The sequence below is a fragment of the Thunnus maccoyii genome, chromosome 23 (genome assembly GCF_910596095.1).
Source record: "Thunnus maccoyii chromosome 23, fThuMac1.1, whole genome shotgun sequence".
NCBI classification, from domain to species: Eukaryota; Metazoa; Chordata; class Actinopteri; order Scombriformes; family Scombridae; genus Thunnus; species Thunnus maccoyii.
Window position 1 is genome coordinate 22,027,097 of NC_056555.1, and position 13,975 is coordinate 22,041,071.

At 40.4% G+C, this 13,975-nt stretch overlaps 1 protein-coding gene across 2 annotated transcripts; it reads left to right on the top strand.

Moving 5' to 3' along the window:
• Positions 1-111: 111 nt before the first annotated feature.
• LOC121890399 (proline and serine-rich protein 2) lies at positions 112-10,421 on the top strand. Of its 2 annotated transcripts, XM_042402605.1 has the most exons (4): positions 112-231; positions 2,054-2,243; positions 6,981-7,272; positions 7,726-10,421. In XM_042402605.1, exons 2-4 carry the CDS (start codon positions 2,130-2,132, stop codon positions 9,237-9,239), a joined length of 1,920 nt encoding a protein of 639 aa, XP_042258539.1. In that variant the 5' UTR covers positions 112-231; positions 2,054-2,129; the 3' UTR covers positions 9,240-10,421. The 2 variants fall into 2 exon arrangements, with proteins under 2 accessions (XP_042258539.1, XP_042258540.1); XM_042402606.1 differs by lacking the exon at positions 112-231 and having other exon boundaries at positions 1,818-2,243.
• Positions 10,422-13,975: the final 3,554 nt, after the last annotated feature.

Sequence of the window (13,975 nt, forward strand, 5' to 3'; positions counted from 1 at the left end):
CACAGTGACACACGCGCGCGCGCCCTCCTGACGCCTGTGGGCGGAGTTACTTCGTGGCTTAAACTTACGCGTAAAGAGCCGCGGTGGAGTCATTACGCACAAGGAGCTCTCCAAAAGCGCATGTTAGACGCTGGACTTTTACAAGAATATTTCTTTTGATTCTGTGTCTCTGAAGGAAAAAACGACTGAGCTGTTGTTGGTTTTAAGATGACCGATCTGTGGAGTTGTTGGGTAAGTCCTCCTAAGTAAAAATATGTAGAAAGTTTCATTTTACTCGCATTAATTTTCAGCCGTAAAGTTGATTATGAGACTTGTATTTATTTCAGTTAATTGAAAGTCACTATATTATAATTATTTGTGATATTCCTGCATTTACTTACAGTAAAGTTATAGTGCTTTTACATATTATCTCAGTTCTGCTGTATGTCTGTCACTGCAAACATACATGAAAACTATATAAATTGAAAAATATAATATAATATAGTCAAAAAAATGCTAAATCTATGGATGAATGTTGGTTTTCTTCAAGAATCTATGACAAAATGTTTCAAACCTGCATCATCTGTTTTTTCTTCATATGGAAAATATAAATAATATATAAAAAGTACAAATACGTGCTGTATTCTTCAGTACACTGTAAATATACAGTATCAATGGGTGTGTGTGTGTATATTGGACCTTTACCAAATATGTTTCTGATTAATTTAAACGCAAATTAATTAACAAAATCAACAGTATATCTGTAGCGTAAATGATGGAACAGTTTATATTTTCTTATTTCCCACAGCAGCATTAAATGCCTAAAGACTTAAGTCAGTTTCTTTCCAACCTGTTTGGTTTCTGACCCTTTAAATCAAGTCATTAACATACTTCTGTGAGCTGAGAGCACCTCAAGCAAGCTGAGAGTTATTTCTTTTTTTTTTTTTTTACCTTCTCAGATTGTTTAGTTTGGATATTTTTACAGGCCAGAAGAGGTTTAACTATCCAGTGTTTCACAAGAAAAACATAGAAATCCTAAAAATACACCATATTATGTCACTATTTGTGACTCATTGTTGACTTAAAAAAAAAGGAGTGTATCTTTTGCTTGAATTTGTGAGGATTTTAAGGTCAGCTGGTTGTATCTAACACTGGGTCAAATACCTGTGTTGCTGCTTTGTGTTTAATGACCCAGTAGAAATAAAAAATAACACTAGACCTTCGTCAAAAATGACCTTTTTTGGTTTAATTGATGACCCAGAAATGTAAAGATATTGTTAAGTTAAAATAACCACATATTAGTTTGGGAGAATAACCTCCCAAAAAATACCACTAACACTGGGTCAACCCATTGTTAGTGTTAAGTCTTTATCAGAACAGCATTAGAGAGGAATGTGTTGGCTAAAAAGCTTCATGGTTTCGGCTTCGGGAGCCTGTTCTGCAGCTCTACCTGTTCCAGGTGAACTGGTCCATCAGGTGTGTCGCTCTGTGACCTCTTTGAGGTAAAGAGTATTTATTTAGAGGTATTTATACTTCAAGTATGTGCATTTTCCACCTCATTTCAGACTGATTTATCTGACAGATATAGCTATAGATGTCACATAAATGACACATATGATAAGCTTATACAACACAATGCATTGGGATTAAACCAGTGTTCACAACCTTTTTGGCTTTTCATACAAATAATCAGTGTCTTGTGGCTCTTTGTCACATTTCAGATGTTCCTCTAAATGTCTCAGATGGTTTTATTTGAATAACTGTTTTTAAATCCATAAAATTAATATGCATTTCTGTAGCAGAACTTTATTTTTTCTTCTTTCCTCCCTCATTAATCATCCCTCGACTCCTCAGATTTATCTTGTTGAGTATTTTTATATTGCTGTACTGGTAGTCTAGTTAAGTAAATGATCTGGATGCTTCTTCCACCACAGCTTTAGAGTTACAACTTCCAGCCCTCTGTTGACATTTGGTTGTTATAAAGCCAGCAGTTTATTTTCTTTACGCTTGAGGTCAGCTGAATGTCGGACAGGATCATGTAGTTTGACGTCTCGTCCCTCCTCTGTGCCTCCAGACACTCATCAGACAGAAGATTAGATGATTCTTCAGAGCGAGACCAGATATGATTCTGGTTTTGTCCTAGTGCCGAGATGTCCAAAGGCCACCTGACCTCTGACCCTCGCGCTATGGATGTCCATCTGCAGGCCAACCCTCAGCTCCACTACGGGGTCAACGGTGGCGCCGGACGAAACTCCAGGCCAGGCGTGAGTATTTGAAACCCAGCAAAGTTAATCAATCATTTCACAGGGAAAAACATCTTCCATATACCTTGATGCTTTGAATTTACATCCATTGAGCTATAAAACAGAATCGCATTGATCTATAAAGCAAGAAAAAGCGAAAGAAGCCAAATATATAAAGACTGGATAATAAATGAAATAACCTGCAAAGGAAGACAAAAAAAACTTACAATGAAAACAAATTATCAAGATAGAAACAAAAAGAAGTAACAGCTGTTTAAGAGTCATCAGATTTTGTTTTAGAAACTTTTTTAAGAAAATCTACTTTTAATGTGTGTTATGTCATATTGGGTTTAATGCTTTAGTTTAGGTGAATAACCCAACAGACAATAACACACTAGCTCAATGTAACACTATCTTGGGTTTGATTGGCGACCCAATGTTATACTACCATTGGCTACTGGGTAAAATTAACTTACAGCTTCATAGAGCTTCAACACGATATTGAACTAGGACTGAGTACCCTCATAGACCCCAATTGGGTCAGTTTTTACCCAGTTTTGGGTTAAAGAAAAAGGGGGAAGTGTTGTGGCTGCAGTATCATATCATAAGAGGAAGTTCTGGTTTTGCCATTCAAATATTTTTCTTGGCATCCCAGTTTTTCCTTGTTGAAACTTTTTTCCTTCCTCTTAAGTCTTTATCAAAACAGCCTTAGAGAGGAATGTGTCAGCTGAAAGTTACAACTAGGAACTTTGTAAAGATTCTCCAGATAAGAGAGTGGTATCTATGTTTTCATCTATCTCTTGGCAAGAAAGCAAATAAGCTTATTTCCCAAAATGTTGAAGTATTCCTATAAGTTTCTTTTAGATAATAAGTAAATAATGGCCATCGCTGGAGTACTACTGGTAAAGTGGTGTTATATAGGAGACACAGGTTCATATAATTGCACCATCACAGGATGAAGAATGGTTCTGTCGACTGGAGAATAGAACAGTCTTGTTCTATTGTCCTCTTAAACACCGTGAACGCACTCAGCGTATCAGATGAACAGCTGATTATTCAAACTGTACTTCACCCTGACTGAGGTTGTGTGTGTGTGTTGTGTTTACACAATGCACCCGGTCATCATGGACGCTGAGAAATTACACCTGCTTAACAACTTAATCTCTTCGCATGCCTTGGGGATGACATTTATTATCAACAGACAAAACAGACGGACCGGTTAAGCTGCAGTTTTCTAGGTCTTGAGCTGCTTGGCGACAATAGACATCATTCACTCCAGCTGAAACCAGCACATCGGTGTTTATCTCATATTGGTTTCAGTCGGGTGTTGCTGCAGGTGTCTTTGTGCGTCTGTATGTGTGTAATGCAAAATAAAGGCTCTCAGTATAACCTTGTTGTGACACTTTTCGTAGCACCGGTGTCAGCAACAAACCTTGTTTGCCATGTCAACCGCGAGCTGAAGGTCATCACCTTGAAATAGCTTAAATAAGCAGCTTCCTTCAGTGTGGTGGTTGTGTAGTGGTTGCAAAACACAATGTGTGATCAAAACACTATTCATTTTCAGACACTCTATTGTGCATTTGCGTGAAAAAATGTGTATTTTACTCATTTTCAGAGGTTGGAGGTCCAGTTACTTAAGTACTGTACTTAAGTTATTTCAATGTTGCCTCACAATTATAACTTAACCAGCACTGAATAGTTGGTTCAGTATACTAATTATTAAAATATATTGCATTAAATCAGCTATAATCAATATTTTTATAATAATAATGTACAAGCTAACAGTGTGTAATGTGTTGGTCAAGGCTTGTAGTGATGAACCTACAGAGAATTATCAGTGACTCTGCAGCTCCCATCGGCTTTACGGAGCTTTATAGTGAGTTTCAGCTCATTGTTTAACTGTCTGGCTGCAACAGACACAGTTAGCTGTAGACTAGCTGGTGAACATAGTGGAGCATTTAGCAGCTAAAGAGCCAGATATTTCCCTCAGGAGTCGGTAGACAGCAAAAACAGAGCTAAAAGAGAGTGAATATTGGACTTACATTCACCAGGTGGACAGAAACACGACTCCACATGAATGATAATGTTGCTCCATAACTGCTGGATGTGGATATAAGCAACTGTTTGCTAACAAGTTCAACATATCAACTTAAAAACTGATGATATGTCAGTGTTGTGTTCACTCCTTCTTTCTGCTGAAAAACAGGCGGACAAAAAAATCATGTTATGCATTAACTGACATGTCATGTCATGTCAGTTAATGCATATTTAATAGTTCAACACTTATTCTCTTTCTTTCCAAGAGTTAGATGAGAAGATTTAAATCAAACTCATGTGTGTGCATCAAGTACAGAGCTGCAGAATGTGGTTAGCTTAGCTTAGCATAAAAACAGCTAGCCTGGCTCTGTCCAAAGTAAACAAGACGAGGTCAAAACCTAGTTTATGGTGTAACTTCATCACTCAGTCAGTGACTCACTCAGTCACATACTGTGTCTGAAATCACTCCCTCATTCACTCCTCCTTATGTAACAGACACTAAATAGTTTACTCAATAGTGAGCAGCAAATCAAGATTTCAGACAGTAACTTATTATCGTTATTTTGCGTCATCAGTTGTAGAGACAGTGATTTTCACATCTTTAAAATGTGAGGCACTGCATTGTGGTATTGTTAGCAGAAAGTAGTGTACATGCCAGCGTCTCCGACTACAGTTTGGATGGCCTGAAGTTTTGGTTTTGGTCACTGTGACAAGAAGACTTTGGGAAGCTGCAGACATTCACAAACCCGGCTATTGTTCGCCAAGAAATAGTTGCGGCATGTAACTCCTCCAAAAACCTCTTAAAAAAAAACATTTCTGTTCTGTTTGTGGTTAAACAAACATTGGCTGTGTGACATATGTAAGGTGCATGCATAAAAACTAGAAGAAAGCATGTTTTCTGTAGAGTTTTAATTAAAAAATGCTGATTGACTGTCAATGTTTTTGAACAAACTTAATTTGATAAGTTAATCATTCAGTTTATCCTTTAAACATATCTAAGTAGATTAAGATAATGATAAAATATCATTTGATTTCAGTTAAAGTAACTGATTGTGATATTTTACAAAGATAAGAACAACTATGAGGTGTTTCATTATTAATAGTATTTACACTTGTTTTATTTTAGTTTGTCAAACTCGTGTTCCCGAAGTCTAGAATAAAAACTTGCAAGCTTAAAATCATCTAAAGGGTTTCAAAGATTGTGTTCCCAACCAGTAGAGCTGCATGAAAATCCCCCAAATTGCTCACTGCATTGCTGTAGTTTAAACTTCCCAAAAAAGCAACAACATAAACACAACATTAGCATTGACAGATTTTACTTTCTCACATTAAGTTTTACATGTACTACTGTTACTTGTAATGTAGTTTTTCTTTGTGGTTACGCCACTTAAATGACTTCAGCCCATTTTCCACAACTGCTTATTTTTAGGTCCATTACACATTGTTACAGGGGATTACCTATTCCCTAAGGCCATGTGGTTGGGCTTAAATAGGTGGACTTGATCTTTATCAGGACTGAAAAAGACCTCAGAGCAGAGCAGCAGAATCAATAGTCACTGGGCGCTGTTACTGGATAGCCCATTGTGTTGTTTTTCAGTGGCAGTACTGTGTGAAGAAAGACAGGTAGCTGTGGAGGTAAAGCAGAGATGGGGAGAGGTGAAGAGGGAGGGTCAGTCCAGTCTTCCAACAGAAGAGAGGGGCGTTAGAGCTAAATATAGGGTGGGAAAGAAGTTTGGAGGGTTGGGATGCAGGAACAAACAGGCCTGTGTTCACTCTGTGGGCTGACACATGAATACTGTACGAGAAAGTCAGCTCTATGATTTAAAGATAGTATCTTTTCATCAAAATTAAGAAAATCAGGACAAGAAATTATGTTAAAAAACATGAAATCATGCCTTCATTAGCATGGTGTCTGGCTTCCTTTACATGGTCTATTAAGGCTCAGGTTGATGTCTTCAAGTTACTTGTTCTGTTCAACTAACAGACCAAAACCCCAAGAAATTCCATTTACAATCATATACAACAGAAAAGAACAAGATCCTCATATTTGACAAGGTGGGAACAGTGAATGTGTGATATTTCTGCTTGAAAAATGACTTTAAATGATTAAACAACTAGAAAATAATTGCAGATTAACCCCCCCCCCAACCACCGCCTAATATGTGACCTATTAATCACCATAGATACTATCTAGGACTGTAGCAAAGAAACACTAAGCTCATAAATGCACCACCATCCTAAAATTTTGATTTAACAGCTTTTTTCATGGTATTTTTGCTCTCATTTGATAGTTGTCAGTGTAGAAATAGGCAGGAAATGTAGGGGAGAAACAGACCGATATGACATGAAACAAAGGTTACTATCTGGAATAAAACTGGCAATGTAGTGGTTTTCAAGAGAAATATAAATAGGTAAAAAGGTTCGAGTCTCCATTTTTCAATACAAAACAGCAAATTCTAACCTTTTCTGAATTCTAACAATGTTGCTTCTCCCTCACTTTCTATAAATATTGAATTTAGTTAAAAATGGTTCTGAAAACATGTCTTGTATACTTGGTGTGGTGATTTACATGTCACATGACTGATCAATGTCAACTGTATATTAAAAATAACCTCAGACGGCACTTTGATGAAGGCAAGATGGCCGAATTTTGAAAGACAAGGAAAAACAATGAAAACACACCATAACAAGTTGTTTCCTACTGTCTCTTGGCCTTGACAGGAGGAAGATGCGCTGCTGTTTCTGAGCCAGGAGGAGCAGGAGTGCCTTCAATTTTTTGAGAAGACCATCGACTCGTTGGAGGAGAGTCTGGTGGAGGATGAGCGGAGGCCTGGGCAGGTGAAACCCCCTGCAAACAGCCATCCTGTTGAAGAGATCGATGGACCCCCGACCTCGAGTCCCAAGCCGGGGGAGATCATGTCCTCCTTCCAGCCCAAAGACCAGGATATTATAGACTTGGTCCAACCAGAACCGGACCTGGTGCAGACCAAGGGGTCAATCATCAGTCCCCCAGGTAGCATACTTCAGTTGGTTCTTGTTCGCAGTGAGGTAGCCAGAAGATTACAGATATATTCTTCACTTTCTAGGAAATTATTAGAAAATAAAGACCTGTAAAATATAGTGTTTCATTTTTATTTCCCAGCATAAAAGTCTAAATCTTGTTTCAAAGCCCTCTTCTCACTGGCCAAGAATAAAACGCTGGTGGAGAAATACTGAATCCTTTATTAAAGGTAGTCATTTAAATACTGTATACTGAGTCTAAAAATACTGGAATCAAGCCTGTAAACTACTCACCATGGTAAGTTTTGTATAATCTAACTCCCCCCAGTCTGCTAAAGCACACAAATCCCCTAAAGAAAACTATCAAGGACATGATCCCAGTGTCCTCAAAGGTAGCTACAGCATTGGAAGGTACTGAAGCTCGTAGAGTTTACTAGATTTTCACTTTGAAATTTCTGTCTCCCAGATTTTCAGAGTATGATGCAGACCCCTGACAGCCACTTTGAGATAAAGCCGAGGCGTGATCCAGTGGACAACTTGCCTTCAGAGTACAACCCTCCCTTACCAAGTGGTAGCTATGGGCCGACAGACAATCACTCCTCCTACCACCCTCCAGGTTGTATCCCCACCCCGGTCCTCATTGCCCAGAAGATAGCTGAGAACCAGGTGGGCGGAACCTCTAACTTCAATCCTTCCTCGCAACTCCGCCGTCGCAGCCTGGATTCTGAAAAGCCACCAAGCTACAGTGCCGATCTTCCCAGTAAGCATGGTCCTCCTACCTCTGCCAAGCCTACCCGATTCCCTGCAAACATCAGTGTGATACATGGCAGCAAAGAGCACCAGAACCAGTTGCTGGCTAATGTGAACATCCATGAGAGGCGAGCACAGATGTTGGCAAACCTATCGGGAACATCACACCCTCTGCTGCAGGATGATCCTCAGCAGGCTGCAGAGCAGAAGGCTCGAAATATTCCCACTCGCAGCGTTTCCTTCAGGGACCCCACACCAGATAAATCCAGGATGGAGGCCCTGTCCAAGCTGGGCCTGAGCAGGAACCGAGCCATGTCCGGGGGTACGTCGCTCCTGGGCATCTCTGACAGCACCTCACTGGAACCACTCACAGGTGCAGTGCCAGCCAGTGCCAAACCTCTAGAGGCCAGTGGTCCCCAACCAACAGACACCAGCACCAAATTGCCAGAAGCCAAAGTCACAACACCACCTCAGAGCCAGATTCATGTTGACAGAAAACCAGAGATTCTACGGACAGATTCTCTCAAGAACCATGAAGATAGAAATCCCCAACCAAGCCCCCCGCCTCCAGCAGTCACACAGAGCAGCTACTATCCACCTCCTTTTGAAGACAAGGCATCCTTCCCCCCTCCGCCTGAGGTCACCTCGTTGGAATTTAACAGCTACGGAGGGAAATCCATCGTTGTAAACCCTTCTGTTTCCTCCAGGAGCGAACCTGCAACCTCGCCAACTAGCCATGAACCCAAAATCCTCCCACCTGCTATGGCTAACCCCAGCGAGTTCAACCTTTACGGAGGAAAGACCAAAATCATGACCCCTGCTCCTCCGGCCGTGACCCGGAGCGACCTTCCTGACATCCTCAGCTCCCATATCAGCAAGAGTCAAACCTTGCCCGCCAAATCAGATCCGCTACCCACTGAGCTTAACAGTTATGGAGGAAAGAGCCGAACCATCAACCCTTCCACCGGGCTAAATCACCCTTCACACAGTCCGGCAAGGACTTCGAAAGCTCCAGCCCCGACCCCAGCCCCGAGACCTCGTCGGCATTCTGACTACGGGGCTGTAACTGCCCAGAAAGCAACGTCGCGAGGCTTGTCCCCTGATCACAAGCGGAGGACCAGCTACATGTTTCGTCCCCAAGGCATCACCGTGCAGTTTTCTGGACGGGGGGCAACGGACGAATCGCGCAGGGAGGCGTTGAGGAAACTGGGGCTGCTGAAAGAGTCTTGATAAACTCTGGAAATGTATTCTTCAGTATCCACCTGTCAAGCCTGAATCTCTTGTGTGTGCCTGCCGGTGGAAGTGGTATGCTAGACATTTCCCATGTGTGAGGTGTGGTTAAAGAGACACCTGCTTTTACAGAGGAATACGATAGACCTGCACAGCCAGTTCTCACTTCCTGGTCATAAAAAAACAAATAAATATGTTAGTGCAGCTGCTGATCACTCGACACTGTCTCAATGACAAAAGTCTTGACAGATGAACTGCTACACCTTAAAGAATAAGGCTGGACATATCAACAGAGATTGTCAACAAATCCCATGAAAAGACTAAAATCTCTTGACACTTTCTGACTTTCCTACCCTGTCGGTGGCTCTCCCAAGCCCACCGGTTCCTACTGAAGATATACTACCTACTGTAGATCAGTACAATCAGTGTGGCCAAGCTTTTGACTGGTACTGTATACAATCTCATCTTAAAAAAAGGCTCAGTAACTTCCTAAACCAGCTGGTCACTGTGGTTTTTAGCAAACATTACTCAAAGAGGAAGAAATAGTGCATTTGTTGGGCACTATTTTCAACCATGGATTAATACACGTTTGGCTTACGTGATTGAGTCAAAATAAACTGCAGGGGGACTAAGATACTCCTCGCCTTAAGATGCTCTTTGGGAAGGGGGCCCTGATTAAACCTTAAATAGATTTTTAGTGGTATTTTATATTTTGCTTTTATGTAAAAAAAAATTAAGGCTGCCAGTCATTAGCAACCAGTCAAAGCCAACAACTTAACTTGTGCCCCCGAACCTCCAAGGCCCCAAAAGCCCCAAGTATGTTATGTGGCAGCTAGTTTGTGGTAATTTTGTGACAAATTTGTTTGGTTTTATGCAAAAGCACAATATAAATTGAAATGATAAGGGATTTAAGGTTCCTCCTTAATTTTTATCCTTTATCCTTATCTCGTGGCAAGGCCCTGAGTCAAAATCTAATTTTAATACCATTATTACTTTAAAATAAATGTAATCAAATTGCCAGAAACTATCTGACACACTGCAAACTTGGGGCAGGTTAGTAGTACGGAATAGGATTGTTTTGGGGGCTCTGGGTAATTTATGGCAATATATGGCCATGTGTAGTCGGTGGATCAATGCAAAGAGAGTGGGGGATGCCGGGGGGGGGGGGGGGGAGTCAGTAGGGGCCCAACACTCAATTTTGCCCCAGGTCCTCCTACCAGGTTAATGTGGCCCTGGTGAAAATGCATGTATTTAATCACCACCACAATTTACAGTAAATGAGCTCCTATAAACTTAGATCAGAAAATGAAAAAAACAAGGGGTAAAAAAAAAAAAAATCCAAATTGTTTGAAGATTAAAAACTGAAAACTGACCCTCACCACATACTCAGACCTCCACTGTTATTGTTTCTCTATTCGGTTTAAGTTATATTATTTGTTTTGCGGTGTCACTTTCCTTCTTGCAGCTGTCAGCAAAGTGGAATTAATGTTCATACACAGGCTGTGAAGTCTTTATCACCCCTGTTACATGGTAACTTCTTTTGTTTTCACTGGTTTATTAACCAACTTTGGGCATTTTAGTCAGCAGTGAGTGAGTGTGTGTTTATTTCTGTTAGCGCAAGAACAAAGTTGAACGCACTTTTCTCTCTTTTCTTGAATTTTTTATTTCTGAAATGTGCAGAACTATATTGTAAAGAGCTTTATCTTCTGTCTAATCTTATCTTGTGAGCAATAGAGGATCCACACAGAGTGCTCCCCCCCCCCCTTTTTTTTTTTTAACTGTTTAGGAAACAAATATCTGCACTGATTCCATTAAATCTGATGCCCTGGAATAACAATAGTGCAGAAGTTGCAGTAAAAACAGCCCAGGTTTCTTGGAAGATGTGAAGCTGAGCTAGAGGATATTTTTACTCCACGGACAAACCTCCCACACGAAACCACAGACTGTGGAATGGGTTTGTGGGTAGGACTTTTTACTTTTTTACTACGCAGAGGGAATACTTTTAAACTGCTCTTTTAGGGATGGGCGAGCACGTGGCATTGTACAAAACACAAGCACTAAAACCGCAGAGTTTAGAAATATATCCTGGGTCACTTATGTGTTTTTTTTCAAACTGTTGTTGATAACTTTGCTGTTTCTGGCATTTGCAAGCGTGTTATTTAACTGTTGTAGTGGCATAAGCATGTATGTATGTGTATGTATGTATGTATGTTTGTGTGCATGTATGTAAGTTTACTTGTGTGTTTTAAACAGACTCTGGCCTCTGTAGTTCACCTACAGTATCATTTGAAGTATATTTTGTTTCGCAGAGAGTACTTTCTCCTGTGTGAACATTCTTATGAATTTTGTTTACAGACTCCGGTTCCCTGTAGTTCAGCTACAGTTATTTTGAAGTATCTAATGGTGCATACATACAGTTAATAACTCCATTCTGTCTAAAACAATCTACTTAATCAGGAAATTGTTTCTGTAAAGTGTACAGATCTGCACACAACCAGGATAAAAAAAAAAACCAGTGCATCCATGTGCGGTAAAATGGGAAGATCAGCCATCTGAGAGTTGCTGCTACAGAACAACAGCCTGATACACTTTCTGACTTTTTAAAATGTCCACATTACGTGTTGTATATACTCTGCTTAAAGTATCTAATGTTGAATTGTTGTCAATCATTAAAACAGAATAATGTCACCTCTCTCTAATTGTTTTTCTTTGATTAACTCTGGAATGTAAAGAACCAACAGGTGCTGCTCAATGATTGGCCACGTCTGTGGAATATTTCACCTGACTGGAGAGTTTTAAAGGTGAAGAGGTGGCGTGATGGTCGACTAACTTAAAGGGGATAATCCGTTTTAGCCAAATTGTGCTAAGAGGGTGGATATCGTGATCAAGTAACATTAAACTGAGTGAAATAGTGCAACAATAGTCTGACTCAGTGTGAGTCCTGGAGCAGAGGAGAGCAGCAGGTGAGCCAACTGTCAATCAACGCCCACATGGCAGACATCAAAGCTACTATAAGTCTCCAAATCTTATTAACGGAGCAATAATTTACAAAATGACCACCAGCACACTTATTAGAGGGCCTGAATTTAGCGATTGAGACCATGATGACTTGTTGAAAAACATGATTGACTTAGTATTTCTAGAGAGAAGCTTTTTGAATGAGTCAGTTGGAGCGTCTAGCAGCCGTCTGCGGCACTTTAAAGTCCTTCAGTCTCAAGCTGTGGGAGCTGCTGTTTGGTTTAAATGGAGCTCCCGTTCTCTGTGCAGGAAGCTGCAAGGTCTAAGGTCAGAGTTTGGGCAGTTTCTTTCCACCATTTTTTTTCTCTAAGAGTCAGACTCACCACAGTATTTCCCTCCTTTTTCAAAACATTACATATTTATTTTAACACGTATCCTCAAAACAAACAAGGTCTCCCTCCACTCAAAAACATGTATTTTGTTTATTGTTACATCATGTGGATGTTTGAGCTTCAGTGTGTCCGTTTTTTGACACTAGAAGGCTGTTTTCACATTTATCTGCTGGAGGAGGAAACTTTCTCTGTGATCACCTTCGACCTCAGTTCAGGACGTGAAGCTACGAGCAAGACTTGAGACGTCACAACTAGTCTGTAAACCGGTAAAGTGGTTTTAATGTGTCGTACAACTCAACCTATGAAAAACAGATTCTAAAATGTTGGAAAATATGTTTATTGGTCTCCTGGTAGAGAGTTAAGATTAGAGGAGCTTTGTTTGCAAAGGTTTTTCAACATGTTTTTCACATTGTCCACTCATATTTCAGATCAGATTTTGGCTCAAACATGTACGGATGTATTTGAGCAGTTGACATTTTGATAAAGAACAAGAGAAAGTAGTAAAATCCTGCTGCTATTGTTTGTTTCATGGTTTATGCTTCTGGAAGCTGACCAATCACAACAGAGTCGGGAGCGGGCCCTTAAAGAGACAGGAGCTAAAACGGCCTGTTTCAGACAGAGGCTGAACTGAGGGGCTGCATAAAGAGCCAGTAGAAGATAAATAAGGAGTTTTTAACTGGAAATCATGCAAATATATTCCAGTAGAGCCCCAGCATGTAAATATATATATGTACTGGAAATGTGAATAATACGTCCTCTTTAAGGATTTCTCAGCTCTCGTTTTTAAACAGGATTTTAGGTTTTGTTTTTCTAACCTGCTCCATATTCCACATTGGGCTACTTGTGTGTTGGAACAGCAGCAACACAGAGGCGAACTGTCTGGACTGCAGACGGTTACATAAGATTTCAACACTGAGACTTTCTTTCCTGAAGAGCGCGAGTTGATGACTGTGACGTCCAGAGTGTGTGTGTGTGTGTGTGTGTTTGAGCGTACGAGGGCATCTTGTGGGTGTGTCTGAAGATGATTGACGCACTGTTTCACCATTGTTTCTCTTAATGAGCATCCCCCCCTCAGCGTGCGTTAGTTATGTTCTACATATGCAGTGTTTAGAGGAGAGAGCTGGCAGGAAATGAGGAAATACTTATGTTTGCTGCCTTGTAATTAGACCTCGACAAACAGGCGCACCCTCTCACACACGCAATCGCCACAAAACACACGACTGACCTCATTTACAGGCTTTTCAAGTAGGGCAAACGGCGATCGTCATCACACATTTATTGTGGTAATTTTCATCTGTCGTGAGCCAAGACACTTTTTTTTTTTTAAATTTTATTTTGCTTGCAGGAAAGAACAATAAGTTTAATTGACACAGACAAACTAAATTA

Coding starts and splice junctions, on each gene's coding strand:
- LOC121890399 (XM_042402605.1), top strand. CDS start 2,130: ATGTCCAAAGGCCACCTGACCTCTGACCCTCGCGCTATGGATGTCCAT. Junction 2,244..6,980: donor GACGAAACTCCAGGCCAGGC/GTGAGTATTTGA, acceptor TGGCCTTGACAG/GAGGAAGATGCGCTGCTGTT. Junction 7,273..7,725: donor GTCAATCATCAGTCCCCCAG/GTAGCATACTTC, acceptor TCTGTCTCCCAG/ATTTTCAGAGTATGATGCAG.